The following is a 19969-nucleotide window of genomic DNA, read 5'->3' on the forward strand; positions in this document are numbered from 1 at the left end:
GACACCACTGCTCTTCAGCACTTTGGAGAGGTCCCTAACAGCAGACTTTCCCATGGCAATGCGCCTTTTAATTTCCTGGCTGCTGGTGCCAAGACAGTAGTAGTTTTTAATTATTTCACACGTATGGTTATTGGTTTTTGTTTTTAACTAGAAAATATAATGTTCATTGTGCCATCTGATATGTTGACTATGAATCAAAACCTATTTTATGAAGTATTTACGGGAAGATAGCTCTGTGCTTTTAATTAACAGCTCATACAGGCAGATATTCTACCTGATAGGTTATATGGGAAAAGACAGAGCAAAGTGGAATCAGCAAAAAGTATTTCAGAGAGAACAAGAGGAAATTAGAAAAAACCCTTAATCTTAAAATGTATACTGCATTGAAACAGATGAGAGAGAGAAATGTTTAAAAGGTATACATGATTAGGTATTACTGTCTTGACATGAGTCCAGAATGAAGGCTGCATAGTGGAGTGGACTTGGGGGGAGGGACTGTATAACAAAGAAAGAATTTTTCTTTACTTTTCAAAGAGAAGAACGAACTGGAGGGGAGGGGTAAGCAGGGAGAAAAGTGCAACAATGAATGAACGGAAATCCAAAATCTCTGTAAATGTTCATTAAAATTAATAATAATAATAAAAATTACAAAAAAATACTTAATGCTCCACTTTCTGTGGAAATGAATCAGTACTTGACTGCTTTTCCCCTGACTGTAATTGTACGAAATAAAGTAAATAATTGGGAACATGTTATTATATTCTTAGACATCCACCAGAAATACAAAAGGTCCATTGTCTCTCAGAGGTAAGGTACAATCCGGGAAATAGGCTGTAGGAGGTCAGTTGGAGAAAATTAATTCCCTGAACACAAGGAGGCTTACCTTTCACAGAAAGTGTGCAGACAGGGGAGAACCTTGGGATTCTTGTACCGTTCCAGGCATATACTGCAGATCAGAAACTGCTTGTCAATCTGGCGTACCACAGGACTTGGGATGTTGGTGCCTTCACTGGCCATCCTAGACCACTGACATGGGGGTCTGGCTGTCTTTGACCCTGCACACTGCTGCTGTCAGAAAAACAGAAATGGAAAAATAGAATCGATCAGTGCAAATCTATGACTAATTCATTCATTACCACAGGTAGAATTCCATGTTAAAAAAGATGCCCTTGAGTTGATTTTGACAGTTGCAACTTGTATCTATGAGTCAGGGTAGAACAGTGTGCCATAAGGTTTTCAAAGACGGATTTTGTCAGAAGTTGATCACCAGGTCTGAAGGGCTTGAACTTTCAAACATTCCATTACTTGAAAAGCTTTATACCATTCAAGGATTCCAGAATTCCAGGTTAGTGCCCTCAAAATGACCACTGCCAACCTTTGTGATCGTAAAAGGAGTATAGTTATCTGCCTACTGTTTAATTTTAGAAATCATTAAAATAATCAAGAATATCATGCAAACAATACATGTAGAAGAGGGTGTGTCGTACTAGAACTATGTTTGCTGAATCCAAAGCAGTGGCAGCTGAAGGATGAGTACTTATCTATATAAGTGCCCATCTATAGAAACTATCCCTGCAGCTCTGACTATATTGACTGTGATTCATTTTTAGATTCCTATTAAAATGGAACATTTCCCTAACTACTGTACTCCTAATACGTAAACAAATAAACAACTTAATGTCGTTGAATTGATTCTGGCTCACAAAGACCCTCCAGGACAGAAGAGAACAGGACTGCCCTACAGGGTTGTTCCAAGGCTGTAAATCTTTACAGAAGCAGATTGCTACATCTTTCTCTTATGGAACAGTTGATGGGTACCAACTGCGGGCCTTTCCATTACCAGTGATTAGCCACTGTGCTGTAGAATTTTAAATGTAAACCTTTCTAAGTGGTTCAGAACGTTTTCTTCAGAGTAGAAGGTTTGTAGATTTGGAACTAAAATATATTTTCCACAGGACAGCCAGAAAGGCCTAGAGGTCATCCTTGTCTTGTGGAGTTGGAAATGACTCAGAGTTGATGCCCTGGCAGGTTTCCAGAGGCTGTGAATTGCATGGGAGGGGAATTCCCATCTTTCTCCTGAGGAAACGAATGGATTCAAACTGGATACCTTTGGGTTGGGAGCTCAACCAACTTCTTACCACTAGGTCATCAGGGGGAAATCTGTATTCCTGTGTTGGCAGTTAAGAGATCTAGTGAAGTGAATTGGGTTCAAGAGGTTTCAAAACTTGAGGGATCTAACTCATGTCAGAAAAGGAGAGTTAGAAGAGGGTCATAGAGGAAAAAAGTGGAGAAACAGAATCAATGAGGGGGGAAAAGGAGGCAAAGTCACAACAAAACACAGCTCCATTTATTACCTTAAAGAATGTCTGGCTTCTGTCTGAGAAGGGTAGACCAAAACTGAGCTACAGTACATGGCCTAATTTTCTAAATATTTGGTTAAGTTTCCACAACCCTCCAATTACCAAATAGAAATAACCTTTTACCAATTGTTATAGAAAGACATCACGCTTTTAAGGGTGGAAGGACAGCACAGGAGAGGAAGACCCCGGAGGAGATGGATTGACACAGTAACTGGGGTAATGAGGGTAGGTTTGTTGAAGTCAGGGAGACTGGCTCAGGACAGGGCAGGCTTCAGAGTCACTTCAGGTCACTATGGGTCGCAGGCAACTCAATGGCACATAAAAACAACAATCTTAATATAAACCTTGTTTGTTGTTGTTATGTGTCATTGAGTCCTACAGCTACTCATAGGGACCTTAGGTAGGAGGTAGTATTCTTCTTGTCATATATAGATAAATTGGGACTCCCTTAAGATTTTTCAGAAAATAAATGCAAGTATCTATGTCTCTTAGAGAGGTGGACAATGACTAGAGAGGACAGAAGGAGAATTGATGCCTTTGAGCTGTGGTTCTGGAGAAGAGTACTGAATGTACCATGGACTGCTCAGAAAACAAACAGATTCATCCTCGAGAGGGTTAAACCAAGCTACTCCTTGGAGGCAAGGATTCTGGGGCTTCGTCTGATATACTTTGGGCATGTTGCAAGGAGGGACAGGTCCTTGGAGAGGGACATCATGCTTGGGAGGGTTGAGGGACGGCCCAGGAGAGGAAGACCCTCTATGAGATGGATTGATTCAGTGACTGGGGTAATCGGGATGGGTGTGTCAGAGGCAGTGCGATTGGCACAGGATAGAGCAGGGTTTAGGGCTGTTGTACATAGGGTCGGTATGAGTTGCAAACGACTTGATGGCACATAACAACAACAACAACAAATCTATGTCTCTAAAGCTCTTGAGCCACCCCCCCCTTCATAAACCCCAACGCTCCCCTTGGAGAAGGCACTGTGTAGAAACAGAAGCTTGTTTCTACAAAGGACTGTAACTTGTCCTAAGACCTGTGTCTGAAGCTGAGAAATACGCCATATTAATAGAGGCAACAATTCTAGTCTTTACTAAATACAAATGGTAATTCTTCCTACATTCTACCAAATAAAATTTTTGAAAAATGTTTTTAAATGGGAAGTAAATTCTGTGATTTATACATATTTGAGTTTTGTTACATATGTGACAGGCATTTTCCAGATCTGTGCATTCTAGATCAATTAAGGAGTTTGATTAATAACAAGATTCACTCAGTCACTCAATACCATTTATCTAGTCAAAGCTGATGCATAGTTGACCCTCCCATGGGCTTTCAGAGGCTGTAAATCGCTCAGGAGGAGACTGTCTTTCTCCCTTGAGCTGCTAGGGGATTTGAACTGCCAGAAAAATGCTACCGTTGGATTAGCTGTGCGATTCTCTGCAGATTACACCATCGAGCTCCCTCCAAAGCAGAAAGAACCCTGCAAAAGCAGCACTTGCTTGCTAGAATGTCGCATTCAGACAGAACTCACTGCACTCTCCCTAAGGAACTTGAGCCGAGAATAATGTTCATTGATTGGATCAAATGTAGCTCCTCTCCTAGGAGCTCAAAGTATGGCCAGGTCCTCTGCTTTTCTTTAACCACATCCCTATGACATCAGCATAGAAAAGGAATGGATTTCAGGCTGAAAGATAAGGAAACCAAAGCTGAGGGGTTAAAGGATTTGCTCAAGGCCAGCCAGTAAAATCAGTTACTCTGAAAGCTCGGGTTCCAAGTTTCTGATAATTAGATGATATGTAGTCTTAAGTTAACATCCGACTGGCTCATTCATTATTAGGTAACAGAAGTGTGTGAATTATAAAGGGTATTGAACTCATCAAATAGAAACAATTTTGTTTTCAATAGTTTTAAAAATTTTTCATACTACCCTTTGAAATAATAACTTTCATGTTGGGTACTGAAATAAGCAGAAAGAAAACATACTGGATTTTAATCACTTAAAAAAATCTTAGTGAAAAGCAATGTATGTGAATTTTGTAAATAAACTAGTATAAACAATGTAAAATAGAATGTATATGAATGATTGTATGAAATACAATGTAAATGAAAGATGGTATAAAACAATTAATATATGAAAACCAATAAAAATATTTTTAGAAAATCTCAGAAGTTTGATTTCTAACAAAGAAATGACATATGTTGACTGCAATTTTCTGAGCTGACATTTCTATGTCCTAAATCTGAAAGAAATATTTCATTCTAATTATAATGAATTACTAGAGAAGGTGAAAGCAAGTCTTTGTTAGTTCTCTACTTCACAGTAGATTAATTAAGCTTACTCATTAACACAAATTTAAAAGCATTGTAATACCATGGATTTGTCACAAATGACCTGTTGAAGACATCTGGATTTTTAGGGCTCCCAGGATCAACATAAAAGTTTTCAACTTATAAAGATCCCCAAACCAAAACTTTGCCAGGATAATCCTTGTAATATACAACTGGATGCCCATAATATGAAGATAAATTGAGTATTTCTAAAGGAATGCTTAGAATTGAGGCTTCTAGTGTGCTAATAAGCACAGTGGGAAGTCTTCCATCCGCCTGCATGTGCCAGGAGGAACATACACAAAATATGCTGCAACCTTGAATCAAAGTGGCTGGGTGTTAACACAACTTCTGGTGTCCTTGACTAGAAAAGCAATATATGTTATCTAACCCCCAGCCTACTTCCCTTTCCCCATCTCTGTTTCTGACTGATTTTGCATAGCCAGCAGAAACAAATTCATGATAATTAAGGAGATGAAAATATAAAACTCCTCTTTTTCTAAAGATGAGAAAATAGCAAAACAAAATTTCTAGAGAGATATACATGGGAAAGATGCCTGGGGTGGGCTTTGTCTCTGTTGGAGGCCTGGCTTAATACAGGAATAAACAACAGAGGTATTGTTGTCAAAAGGTCAACAAGAGAGGAAATGCTGGAGAAGCAATGGCAGAAAAAGCCATTTAAAAATGACTTGGATGCACAAACATTTTGATTGATTTGATACATTTGGATCAATAGTTTGATATAGGCATTAATTAGCCAGCTATAAGAGCTTTTCTGTGGGGAGACTAGCTGTGGTTCTCAGACAGCGGAAAACAGAGGGCAACTCTTTGGACACAGGTGCTCACCCTCTTCTCCAGCTTTGCTCATGTCGCCTTCTCAGCCCAGACTCATCTCTTGACCATTCAGCTTAAACAGGCAACTTGATCAGTTGTCTACCACTCCCGACTCCTGTTTTTGCTCTAGTTTTCTCCATAGCACTCCACAGTTGGTGGTGCCATCGAGTCACGTATGACCCATAGTGACCCTATGAACAACACATTTGAACCCTGTCCTGTCCTGTGCCACCCTCATCATCTCCAACACACTTGAGCTCACTGCTGCAGTCACTTGTGCCAATCCATCTGGCTGAAGGTCTCTCTTCTCCTTTAGTGACTCTACCTTTCAAAGCATGATGTCCCTTTCCAAGAAATCCTAACAACATGCTCAAAATACGTGAGATGAAGCTTCGTCCTCCTTGCCTCTTTAGGAGCACTCTGGATGCACTTTCTCCAAGATGTATACAATATTAGAAGTATTGTTGTTGTTGCTGATTGCCGTAGAATCAAGTACGACTCATAGCGACCCTAAGAACAAAAGACCTAAAGCCTTTCTATAACTATCATCGTTTCTTAAAGTTCATAGAGTTTTCTGAGGTATGCTGTTTAGGAAGTGAATGCCACTCCTACTTCTAAACCTATCTTAAACTGGGAGCTCCACCAAACACTGTCCACCATGGGTAACTGTTATAGCATTTGACACCCTAATGACACAAGGTTAAGCATCACAGCAACCTCAGGTTACCTCAGTACAGCAAATTGACAGAAGAGTGCTGTACCCCATAGAAGAATGTTCCTCCAAAATATATACCAAAGCACTGGTTACTTTTCTTGTTTAAATTGTTTTTTTAATTTTACCCTGGTTTACTTACAAAATTAACATATATTACCCACCCTTCCCTCCACCCATCAAATTGTGTGATCCTATGATTAAGCCCTCTTCCCTTCCTCACTCTTCTGCTCTACATGATGACTCAATTCCAACTCTAGGGACCACTATAGTGTTTCAGAAACTATAAATCTTTTTAGGAGGAGACTGCCCATCTTTCTCTTGAGGAGTAGCTGGTGAATTAAGACAGGCAACCTTTTGGTTGGTAGTAAAATTTGTTATGCCCTGTACCATCACCTGGGATCCTTTCTAATAAAGCAAGCATATAATGCACACAAGAAAAACCTATTCATGCAACTTTATTCAAATATACGCACTAACAACTAAAGCCAAAGATGATGAGAATGAGAATTTCTACCAACTTTTGCAGTCTGAAAAGGACCAAACATGTAATCAAGATGCATTCATAATTGGTTACTGGAAAAAAAAAACCACATACAAATAATTGGTGACTGGAATACAAAAGTGGGAAACAGGATTGGGAGTTGGAAATTAGTTCATCACAGGAATGAAGCTGGAGAGCAAATGACTGAATTTTTCATGTTCATTGCAAATTGTTTTTTTTAAAAAACAAAACCAAACCACAAATGGCAACTATATACACGTTGCTAACCTGCCTGACTACAAAAGATTCCGCACCACTACATCTGTAGAAAGAATTAGCAGAGAAGCTCAATATCAACAGTGAAAACCTAGTCAGGGCAACTATGAGATATCATCTCAATCCAGCAATAACAACAAAGTTCAGCAGGGCAGCAAACAATGAATCCTGGTGAGGTTGTGGAGAGATTAGAATTCTTATTCACTGCTGGTGGCAATGTAAAATGGTACAGCCACAGTGGAAAGTGATCTGGAACTTTCTCAAAAAGTTGGAATTAGAAATACCATTTGACCCAGTAATTCCACTACTGGGAATATACCTTAAAGAAACCAGAACCACGACTGAAACAGATGTATGCATGCCCATGTTTATTGCTGCATTATTCACAATAGCAAAAAGATGGAAGCAATGCAAGTGCCCAGCAATAAATCAATGGATAGAAAAGCTATGGAACATTCACACAATGGAATATTATGCAGCACTGAAAAACAACGGATTTGTAAAGCATTATACAACATGGGTGAACCTGTTGTTGCTGAGTGAAATATCTTAGTCACAAAAGGACAAATACTACATAATGCCACTGTTTTAAATAGGACTGACATGTAGGGCTCAGGGAAGAAAAGGGAAAAAAGAGTGAATAGATAATGAATGTTGCAGTGGAACAGACGAGGGGAAGAATTGTCCAAAAGGAATAGATGATTGATGCATGGCAGCAATCCGGAACAAGACGTATATTGCAAAGTGGACTAGGGGATAAGGTAGAGAGGAGGAGGGAAGAAAATGTGCAACATTGAATGAGTAAAAAAAACCCCACAAAACAACAAACCCCTAATAACCACGCCAGTGTTGACTGTGAAGCACCATTAATTACTAATGTACAAATTCAAATTAAAGCTGAAGAAAATGAAAACAAATCCATCAGAATGAAAATAATGACCTTGAGTCTATCCCACCTGAATTTTAAAAGGCTGTGCTATCTGAAGAGAAATAAGGCATCAGGATTTTATCAACAACCTGCATTATGTAGACAACACAACCTTGCTTGCTGAAAGTGAGGAAGACCTGTAATGCTTACTGCAGAAAGTTAGACTACAGCCCTCAATATGGATTACATCTCAGCATCAAGAAAACAACCTTACCACCAAGAGGCAACAAACATCATGAAAGATGAAGAAAAGATTGATGTTGCTAATGGTTTCGTCTTGCTTGGGCCCACCATCAACATCTTTGGTACCAGTAGTCAAGAGATGAGGTGCACTGGGAAAATGTGCTGTCAAAGACCTCTCCAGGGTGCTAGAAACAACGATGTCAGTTTAAAGAACAAAGTGCCCCTAATCTAAGTCATGGTCTTTTCAATTGCTTACTATGCATTTGAAAAATGGACAATGACTACGGATGACAGAGTAAGAACTGATGCCTTTGAGTTATGGTACTAGAGAAGAGTACTGAATATCTCATGGACTGCCAAAAGGACAAAAAAGTAAGTCTTGGAGAAGGTGCAGCCAGGCTGCTCGATAGAGGCAAGGATGGTGAGACTTCCTCTCATGTATTTTGAGTATGTTGTTAAGACGGGCCAGCCTTTGGAAAGGACAACATACTTGGAAAGGTGGAGGGTCAGTGAAAGAAAAGACCCTCTGCAAGATGGATCAAAATACTGACTATAACAATAGGCTCAAGTATATCAGAGATGATAAGGACAGCACAGGACAGGGCAAAGCTCAGATCTGTTGTTTGCAGGGTTTGTATGAGTTGCAGTCAACAAAACGTCACCTAACAACAAGCTACAATCTATTCATTTTGCATAATGACGTTTCTTTCACTAGAATATATGGTTTATGATGACTGAGGTTTTTCTGTTGTCCACTGCAATTGTTGTGTATCATCAGGTTGGACCAGACCCATAGCTGACCCTCCAGTGGATCTTCCAAAGCAGTTAATCAGGAGCTAATCCAAAGGTAAGGAGGAAGTTCCTCTTCCTTCTCCCATGGACCACCAGTAGATTCAAACAGCATACCTCTGGAATAGCAGCGCAGCCACCAGAGTTCCTGTCCACTGCTGTCGTCCCACATAAAAACAACAAGAACAACAAAAGAACAGTGCCTGGTACAATGTAGATACTTATTATTTAGGGAATCAGAATAGACTCACAGTGGCAGAAAAGAGAGGCCTTTTCTGTTACGCAAAGCTGTCATCCAGAAAATGCTTAGTGACAAAGCATCATCCAGAGAATGACATATTTCAATATGACCACAAACACAGAAAAAGAAATTGAGAAGGACTAAGAACAAATATTCATGGATCCATAAAACCCAAGAAAGGTGACACTTAAATTCTTTACTAATGGCAGCCTGTCACCTAATCTCAGTTCATCGTGTGTGGGGAAAATGTACGATGATCACATAGCAACATCCTTGAGCACAGAAAAATCCCATCCTAGCATTTCTCTCCTCATGTCGTCTCTGGTTTTTGTCCCGGCTTATTTCCTCAAAGCTCCTACAATTTGATTGAAATTACCAAGTGGAAATATGGACTTGACAGTAGATGTAATAAGAGAAAAATGCCTGCGTTTGCAATTCTAAGGCTCAGACCTTATTTTCTACACCTCAATGTATCATTTAGACCAGCAAATCCTCCAAACTCTTTATTTCAGACTCCAGGGTGAAGACGAGAAGGAAGGGAGACTAGAGGGGCCAAGCTGAAACCACAGCTCTGAGAAGAGAGGGAGCTGGTAAAACTTGACAGGCTGGTCTAGGAAAGAGTCACCAGGAAGCAGGAATGTAGGCTTCTTTGTTGCTGATTGCTGTCCAGTCAAGCATGACAAAAAACCTGAAGCCTTTCTCTATCTTTGTTTCTAAAAGTTCATAGAGTTTCCAGTGGCATGCTGTTTAGGAAGTGCATGCCATTCCTGCTTCCAAAGGTTTCTTTAGAAAATAAAATTTGAAAATGTGGTGAGGAGGTAGGGGCAGTATATTTGATTATGTTGTTGTTATTGTTTTGTGCTGTTGAGTTGCTTGGAACTCATAGCGACCCTATGTACAACAGCCCTAAACCCTGCTCTATGCTGTGCCAATCTCACTGTCTCCAACACACCTACCCTCATTACCCCAGCCGCTGAATCAATCCATCTCATCAAGGGTCTTCCGCTCCTGCGCTGTCCCTCTGCCCTCCCAAGTATGATGTCCCTCTCCAAGGACCAGTCCCTCCTTGCAACATGTCCTAAAGTTACCAGATTCCACTTCTGTTGTCTAATTTTATGGTATTTCATTTATATATAATACAACATATAATAACAGGAGTTATTGAACCATTAAAATCATCTATGTGTAAGGATTTCTGGCATCTTAGTGGTAAGGAATTAAGCTGCCAATCCAAAGGCAAGTGATTTGAATGCACCAGCTGCTCCACAGGAGAAAGACAATCAGTTTCCTCTTGTGCAATTTACTGCCTTTGTAAACCTGAGAGAGGGTCAGCTATGAGTCAATTCAACTTGACGATACATAACAACATGCATAGTACAAAAACATGTAAACACTGTCAATTCTAATCTCTATAATGTAAATGAGGCAAGATTAGAGGCAGTTTTGTAAAGATATGATCAATCTGATCTAAGAAGAAATTTCCTCAAGTGTGTGACTTTCATTGAATATATATTGAGTTTATTATAGACTTTCTAAGCTAGAAAATGTTCTGCCTGATCTTGCTCCTGGCCAGTGACCTCCAGACTTGCTCACTGATGACTTTTGGATTTGTTAGCCTCTGAAGTTGCAATCTCTGAAGCCAGCAGTCTGCGACTCTGCCGGCCGATGACTTTGCTTCCCTACATGTCTGTCTTTTGAGGTCTGATCCACAAACATAGAACATACCAGCCTCTATAAGTACTTGATCTATTTTCTCTAAATCTTATATACATACACAGTTTCAGTGGTTTTGCTTCTCTAGAGAGTCTAACCTGAAACAAAACTCCACTGACTGACATCAAGTTGATTCTGAGCAATCCTCCACCAAGTTACTGAGTGTGTAAATTCTCATGGGAGGAGATTGTCCATCTTTCTCCTATGTAGCAGCTGGTGGATTTGAACCACTGATTTTCTGGTTAACATCACATCACCTGAACAACATGCAGCATCTCATCACCAGAAGTCTTTATAAATGTCTGGTTCCTAATCTTGAACCATTAGGATTAGAACTGTATGTTAAGATTATGTATATATACATTATATAGTAGATATATATGTATGTATATATGTATATATATATATATTATATAGTAGATCTGGCAGTGTAGTCCATAGTGTGCCACGTTAACCAAAAGGCTGACAGTTTCTAGCAGTTGATACCAAAAAAGGTGCTACCTTTGGGTTAGCAGCACAACTCCCCATTGCCTACGCCACCAGGGGGGTGCCTATCTACTATATAGTCACAGATAATAGTTTAACATTAATAAAGAGATAAGTGATCTATAATTGGTTGCTAATCTAAAGACTGGGATGTCATGTCCACTCAGCAGCTCCATGAAAGAAAAGTGTAGTAAATTGCTTCTGTAACTATAACAACCAAGAAAAACCTACAGACTTCCTAACATAGAGTCATCATGAATTGGGATGGATTCAACAGTAATGGATTTCAGTTTTTGTTTTCTGTAACTTATATGATCTACAATTCACAATATAAATTCTCTTACCTGCCAAGATCTCAAGGTGTAGCTTAAAATTATTAGAAAATAAAGTATTTTTAAATTTTTTAAATTATGGGCATATTATTTTTCACCTGTCATTTGAATTTTGCATTGTTATTGAGGACTTAATTGGAAGAAGGAAAAGAGGTCATTCTGTAGTGATATTAAAACAGGGTGACCCATTTCCAGTTAAATCAAGCCTCTATCTCTAATGAGCTATTTTGTAAATTAGAAGGTCAGGTGTCATATCTCTCCTAACAAAGTGTATGTGACAGTGTGTGCGTGCGCAGGGTATGTTGGAGAGACATTTAGGACTTTTCCTGTAACTCTGTCACCAAAGAAAGCCATATTCACATTCTCCAGAGTTTACCATCTCATTTTTGGCATCAGACATATAACAATCTTTTTTAGATACACTGATTTTTGGGCCACATCCCCTACTTACCTCTATTATATCCATTCTCTTTCCTCAGTGTGGAGAACCATTTGCCATTGCTTACTTTATGCACCTTTCACTGTCAGTCTTAAGATCTGCTTTGGGTTTTCTAAGTTCCAGAAGCCTGGGTCTTTGTGATGGACAGTGTTAAGTGGTCAGGCTAATTGCCATTCATCTTGCAGTACACTGAGACAGTCAATAAGTGGGGTTTCCTCTCCTCACATCCATCAGCTTGCCAACTCTCCTACATTTACTTTCCTTGGGGACTGTACAGAGATACTGATACTCTCCTACTATATAAAGGCGGTGGCTTGGTAGGACTTGGGTTTAGGAAAAGAAATTTCTTTTAGGTCAGAACTTTTAAGAGATTGGCTGCCTTAAAAGCAAACCCTTTGCTGCCTCTAGTATATAGGAAGCAGAGGGTCTCTGGGTGGGATGCATTTTCCTGTGCAGCTGTTTGGCAGAAGAAAGGTCTGGTTTACTACTTCCACCAGGATCACAGCAAAGAAAACCCAATGCAACTCAGTTCTGCCCTGTAGTATATAGGATGTTTCAGTTTATTGGTTATTGCAATGAGGGTTTAATTACTTAAAATGCTAAATTTTCAAGAAAAATAGCAAAAAGCCTTTATAGAAGCACAGAATCCATTTGAGACTACGAGAGCAAAGAGAGAGTAAAGTAGAGAGAGCAGAAAGAACTGCACAAAAAAGTAGCAGCGCATGTTTCCTTCAAGGGTGTTTCCTTCAAGGAGTAATTACCTTGGGCCCATTTTATCCTGCAAATTCTCAGAGGAAACCTGATCACTGAAATTCAGACAATCTGCACAGTAATTATATTCTGAGGAGCAGAATAGCAACTCTACTATAAATTCTACTCTGACATGAAAACTCTTAAACTCCCCAAACCCCTGAAGCCCACTGCCATTGGTTAATTCTGACTCACAGGGACTCTGGGTGGTAGAGTAGAACTGCTTGCTCCAGCTTTCTCCCGCAGAATGCCTGACGGGTTCGAACCATCAACCTTCTGGTTAGCAGCTGAGCTATTAACCACTGTATTACTAAGGCTTCTCCAAAAACTTTTTAGAGTGTGATCAAGGGGCACACAGACATCAGAATTTGTTTGGGGTTTTTGTTTGGTTGTTTTTTTTTTTAAAAAAAGCAATTACAGATGTAATTTGATAATTCAAATAAAAGATATAAATTATAACCTTGCCAGTTTGAAGAATCACATAATTCTTAAGCAGAAAATGATGATAGTTAATAATTAGACATTTTCTTAAAGTTTGAAAGTATTTGCTTCTAGATAACTGAATAATACATGAAATACTGGGGTAAAGTCTTCTTTTTTTATTTTAGATAATGTGGCAAAGGCCAAGGAAATCTTAAAAATTAAGCTAAGTTTTAAAGAAATTACTATATATTAAGGATTTCCCCCCCACCCCACCCCTCAATTAATAAGGATAGCCAAAAGGAATTCATTAGTTTGGGGAAATCAAGACCTAAAGATATACATGTAAAGGCCATTTTCATTTCTTAATAAGACAAAGAATGAATACTTTTCTTTTATTGCACCAATAAAATTCAGCAAGCTTTTGTTACTCTATAAGTGAAAAAAAAAAATCTAACTTGTCTCAAGAGTCTAACATTAATTGTAAAAGAAAAAGTGGATAGATTTTACTGTCCATTTAAAAAACGTGTGGATTATAAATGCTGTATGTATCTTTCTCAAAACAGCATACTTTATCAGAGAATATTCCCCTCCCCCTGTTTTTCCAATGTAAATCACTTGAGTCTTCATAGAGGAAATCTGAAAAGAAATGTTTAGAGGTTGGGTAAAGGCCACGACTCTTGTCTGTGGTTTTTCATGGCACAGCACATAGGAAACTTCTCATTGTGTGCTTGGAGGGGAGGGCGTTATTTAACATCACAGTGGGCTAGGAGGAGGGCTGCCAGAGCATCTGCCTCAAATAATCAAAGGATTGGATCCTAATACTCAAGAAATCATTTCAGGATTCTGAGCCAACAATATGGCTGGCTCTTCTTTTTAGGTTTGGTTTGGTTTTTTTGTTGATTTGTTTTTAAGTCTCTAGTCATTTATTCACAAGGAAGAGAACTGCTGCAATACGATCCAAGCCAAAGAAACAAACTGAAAAATAATAATTTTTAAATGCCCCACCTGACTCCAGATTTGTTCCTTAAAACCATGACAGTTTGGCCCTAAGCTATCTCTCCTTAGAACAAACATCTCATTTTATCTTTTGGATCAGAAAGCCACTTACTAATCTTCAGTTTTTAGTTTAAAATACATAACCTTACTACTCAATCTCTGATTCCCCCACTACTCTCAATGTCTCCCAAAATAATGAAAAATGACAGGGTGGGGCACGATTGTAGAAAAGCTCTCAGATACAATCATTACATCCAAGGTTTGAGTAAGCAAATCCAAGGTCCAGCTCAGGGCTTCCCCCTTCCCCTTTTCCCCCCAGTATAATGCTTCCTCTGAGCTCCACCCAAATTGGATTCTACTTCGAGACAGAAAATAATTGTCAGAAGGAACCAAATCATCAGCTGCATATTTGTTTGCTGGTCATCAATAGCATTCGGAATTCAGAGGATCCAGTCATGCATTATGAATGAATGGGTTCCCAATGGTAACTAGAGTCTCACTCAACCCCAGGGTTCATGCATAGAAGACAGGGTTGGGGGAGGGTCGCCTTGCACGCCCTCCTCCACCCTCGGGGAGCAAGCCAGGCAGGGATCCTGTAGATTGAATATTTCATCCCTTCTTAATGCCCAAAAAAGATGCAGACCAAAAAACCAGTTTATTTAAAGCAAGCTATTATACATATTTTCTACATACTAGAAAAAAAAAGATAATCCAATCAGATCACATTAAAAGCTTGATAATAAAAATCTTGTATGACTTTCCCTCTATCCTTGTTAAACTACAGCCTTTGTTTAAGTGAAGAGGGAGTCTCTCTCTATCCTACAGTTACAGAGCATGCAGTATCATCACAAGAGAGGTGGGTGAAAAGCCAAAAAAGAGTGAACAGGAGACATCAACTCTCCACCTGGCATGAAAGAAAGCAATCTCAACGTAGCACCTACCGGTTTCTTCAGTCAAACAGACTAACCAACGGACAGTATTAAATCCTCCGAAGCCTGTCGCTGCAACTCCGCAGGAATCCAAAAGAACAATGCACATTTCTATTAGCATCTCAAGTTTGGAAGCACCATGCAAAGATACTGGTTAAAATTCCCTACCATGTGGTGCAGCCATCATCAGAAGCCCAGCATATCTTCTGTTCTATGTAGTGATGTGCCCGCTCATGAACAGAACAGAGGAAGAGAAAAATGGAGGAAATAAGAGGAAGGCTCAGGAAAGTCGGCAGGAATGTTTCTGGGTCATTAACAAGTGGGAGACCCCCTTCAGCATCCAAACCAATCAATCTTTATCTTACAGGACATCTTTTTCTCACTCAGCGTCTGTTGAAAAGACTGCAGCAAGCCAAGCAAGGGATTATGGGATAGGGATGCAGCAGAGAGCTGCAATGAGATTCGTGGGTGGCTCTCTTCCCCCTCTGAGTCAGCAGTCAGCTGTTTCTACGCTCCCGTGCAGTGCAGTCGATCCCCAGAATGTGAATGCAAGATTAAAGGAGGGCGAGGCAGCCAGGGCACCTTCCCTCTGGGCTGCGCGGCTAAGACAGGTGCCCTCAGGGGTAGAATCAGAGAACGTGCTGATCGTAAAAAAATAAAAAGGGCGCAAGGAGAAAAGATTCTAAGGAGAAAGCTAGGTGCCTGTACGGCGCCTCACTAGGAAAGTTCAAATTTAGAGGAGTGTTTTGTGTCAATGTGAGAGCACACACACCTACTTCCATTGGTTAGAAAAGATGCTCTCAAACAGAGGTTTCAAGTAGCTCGAAATACAGTGTAAATGGGGGAAAAAATAAGCAAAAGAAACATACTGTTAATTTTTTTAAAAGCAAAAGCAGCCCAGTTCAACCAGCTCCTACAACCCTTTGCTCTTTTTGAAACCCTTAAAAGAGTTTGCATAGTCCCCCAAAGCTACATAATGCAAATGATTATTTCCTTTCTGCGGCTCTATTTAGAAGTCATTCATTATTAGTACACTGGAATATTTATTAGGTTCAGGGAATTTCTGACCTTGTTTTTTTTATAATAATGCTAAAGTTTTCAATGTAAAGTTGGGAAACTTGATAAACTTTGACAAATATGTTAAACATAACAGATCAAGTCATTAAACTTACTAACAGAAGGATTAATAACATCAAAAGGATCAGCAAGAATCCAAATAAAAATGATTAGATTTTTACATTACAAATAGTACTTTAAAAATTTTTTGTATTGAGATTTTAATGATTGTTTACAGAAAACTTGGATTTCCATGCATTGTTGTACATTTTCCTCCTTACACTCCCTACAGTTTGCTTTTCTCTTTAAAAAAATTCTTTCATTATTGCAACAAATATTGCTTTAGAATGAAAAAGATCTGACATATCAGACTGGAATTCGCTAGTAATTCCTTAGAAACAGCAGTGAAGACAGGGAAGGATATTGCATTCTAGTCCTTGGTTTTATTAACTTAAAAGTATGCACTAAGAACTCTTGTTTAAATAATGGGGTTGTATTTGCATATTTGATTGCATTAATATTTATCACATGCTTCCTGTACAGAAATGGTATTTAGCTATCTAAAACTAAAGTGACTGCTGTCAAGTTGGTTCTGACTCCTAGGGACCTTCCATTGGTTTCTGAGACTGTAAATCATAATGGGAGTAAATCACCTAGTTTTCTCCTCAGAGCCACTTACCTTGCTTGTTTTTGTAAGAGATGAGGCGGTATGCATAAAGAAGCTGATGAAATTGACAAACATCAGAAAAATTCACTAATTGCCATTAATTTTGTCTCATGGTAATTATCTCTTTTATTATCAAAGGCATTTTTTTCTTGTTCAAAGGAGTAATCTCTTCCTCTTCCTTTTTTAAATCATGATTTTAATGAAAGCTTACAGAAAAGTGGGATTTTCATTTATTCATTCTTGCACATTTTCCTCCCTACGCGCCCTCAATTCACTTTTTAAAATATCCATTCATTGTTGCATAATCTCCTTCCTCCCCCTACCCATCCCCCAGTTCACTTTGCTGTGCACCTCTTATTCTGGACTGTTGTCATACAAATAATTCTTAATCATATATTCCTTTTAAATAGTTCTTTCCCTCATCTGTTCCAGCACAATGTTCATTATTTATCCCCTCTTTTCTTAGTTTCCATCCACCCCCCATGTCAGTCCTGTTTTATAACAATAACTTTATGCAGTATTTGTCAAGGACATTTTCAAAACCCTAAAGAATAAGGATGTTAGTGTTAAGAATAAGATGTGCCTGATTCAAGCCATGGTATTTTCAATTGCTTCTTATGTACCTGAAAGCTTGACAATGAATAAGAAAGATCAAAGAAGAATCTATGCCTTTGAATTGAAGTGTTTGCATAGATAATTGAATATATATCATGAATTGCCAAAAGAAGAAATAAATCTGTCTTAAAGAAAGTGCAACCAGAATGCTCCTTAGAGTCAAGGATGGTGAAACTTCATTTCATGTTCTTTGAGCACGTGTCAGGAGGGGGGGCTAGTCTTTAGAAAAAGACATCATACTGGGAAATAGAATTGTCAGCAAGAGGATCGACACTGTGACTTTAACAAAGAGCTTGAGCCGAACAGAGATGGTGAGAATGACGCAGGATAGAGCAAGATTCAGATCTGTTGTTCATAGGGCTCTGTGAGTTAGAGTGGACTCAGTGGTACCTATCAACAACAATAACAACATTTAACCCCACGTGTGTCAAAGTAGAACTATCTACTCAGGATTTTCAGTGTCTGATTTTTCAGAATAATATCTCCAAGACCTTTCTTCTGAGGCACTCTGGATAGACTCATACTCCCAATCCACTAGTCAGCAGCTGCGTGTGTTAACCAGAGAAAAATGCACAGCCGTGCGGAGTTTGGCTCTGTCCAGTCGTGTACAGCTCTGGAAAGCCTCTGTCAACCTCCTTTTGACATGCCATTGGCCAATTCTGATTCAGAGACTCCATAGCTCTATAGAGTCTCCAAGACTGTAAATCTTCATGGGTCCAGATCAGCAAGGTTGTTGTAGTTGGGGGTTTTTTGTTTTTCGGTTTTTTTGGTCCTAAGGAGTATCTGGTGGGTTCAAACTGTTGACCTTTCAATTAGAAGTCAAACAATCACCGCACCACTAGGGCACCTCAATTCTACTTTAGTTTACAATTTAATTAGGACCAATCTTGAAACAACAATCAGACCCTTCATCACTCCCACGCAGACTTAAAATCTCACAAAAGTACCTATCTTGCTAAGAGGAGAATCCTCTCTCAGTCAAGATGTGAAGTTCACCCCACAGCTAAATCCATGACTCCTTCCCCAGCACATTTTCTTCTGTGTGCTTTCTTCCTTTCCCTCAATTCAATCCAAATTCTCAGGGGCCTTACACAGGACTAGATAACTGTTCTCAGAAGATAATAGAGAAATGAAAGAGACTCTTGTTCTGGTTGATGGGCTTTTGTCAGAAAAGATTCGTTTATTCAAGCCAATAAACACTAATGACTGTGCCAGGCACAGAACAGGAAATGAGGACACAGAAGAGGATACAAGTTTCTTAATCCTCAAGAAGGCAGCACTGGGTGTGGGACATGGGTTAGGGAGCACTCCGTTGCCAGGTGGAATGCTGGGTGCTTTCACTGCAGGAGGAAGTGGATGCTCCTGGGCACAAGGGAGGATATTATAGCCAGGGAGGAGTGGGAAGCATTTCAGCAAAGGCTTGGAGACAACAGCTGGTTCATGGCATTGCATGTAGTAGTTTAGAGTGTCTGGAGTCTAGGGTGAAGGCAGGGCAAGTGGGGAACGCAGGTATTTGTGATATTTTACCTGGAATTGGGAATACTTCTTTCCACAGACACAGCATAACACAGGGCAGTTTGACTCCAAACACTTTTCAGAAAAGCTTCTGCTGTCAAGTCCATGCTGACTGATGGCGACCCTCCCTTGGGCTTCCCAGGCTGCAGATCTCCCTCCCCCCTGTTTCTATTTTTATTTTTGATTGTGTAACGTTGAATCTGATCCAACTGGTATAGGAGAACATTGCCCCTCCTTCTCCAGTGGAGCATCTGGTGGATTCGAACTGCATGCCTTTGGAATTGCAGTGAAGCTTCTTGCCACTGCGCCACCAGAGCAGATCTAGCCTGCAGATCTTGATGGGAGGAGATTGTCCATCTCTCTCTAGAGGAATGCTTGGTGGATTCGAACTCACCACCTTTCAATTAACAGTGCAACAGTAACTACACCACCAGGGCTTCTTCTAAATACCATCCACCTTGTGATTTAACTTAGGGTTGCTATGAATTAGACTTAACACTACTAGATCACACCTAACAACAACAGAGGCTATCTAAGGAGTCCTCGTGGTGCAGGCATAAGTAGGGGACAAACAACCAAAAGGTCAACCATCTGAATTCATTAGCTACTCCCAAGGAGAATGTGAAAGGAATCTGCTCTGGTAAAGATTGACAGACTCTGGGATTGTATATAGGAATTATTCTACTCTGTCCTATAGTTTCTAAGAGGTAGAGTCCACTCAATGGTGGTATGTAGGAGTTTGGAGAGCTTAGCTGATAATTTAACAAATCCTCATAATGAGAAAGTGCAACTAGGTTTTGTTTTGGTTTTTCTTTTTTTTTAGGTTGTTTATTTTTTCATTTCAATGAACATCTACAGAGATTTTGGGATTCCATTCATTCATTGTTGCACCCTTCTCCCCACACAAACCCCT

General features: G+C 39.6%; 1 protein-coding gene across 2 annotated transcripts in view; it reads right to left on the reverse strand.

Annotated features, from left to right (window-relative positions):
* Window positions 1-19969, reverse strand: part of TRIM2 (tripartite motif containing 2) — a 189787-nt gene that overhangs the window by 80004 nt on the left and 89814 nt on the right. Inside the window, exons 1-2 of one of the 2 annotated variants that reach the window (XM_006884463.1) lie at window positions 3563-3590; window positions 884-1070 (exon numbers count right to left, since the gene is read on the reverse strand). In XM_006884463.1, coding sequence (XP_006884525.1) covers window positions 884-1070; window positions 3563-3590 — 215 coding nt within the window. Of the gene's footprint in view, window positions 1-883; window positions 1071-3562; window positions 3591-19969 lie in introns of those variants that run through there. The other variant, XM_006884464.1, reaches the window with a different exon arrangement.

Source organism: Elephantulus edwardii, unplaced genomic scaffold, assembly GCF_000299155.1.
Source record: "Elephantulus edwardii isolate Elephantulus edwardi_28Jun2011 unplaced genomic scaffold, EleEdw1.0 scaffold00034, whole genome shotgun sequence".
NCBI lineage: Eukaryota > Metazoa > Chordata > Mammalia > Macroscelidea > Macroscelididae > Elephantulus > Elephantulus edwardii.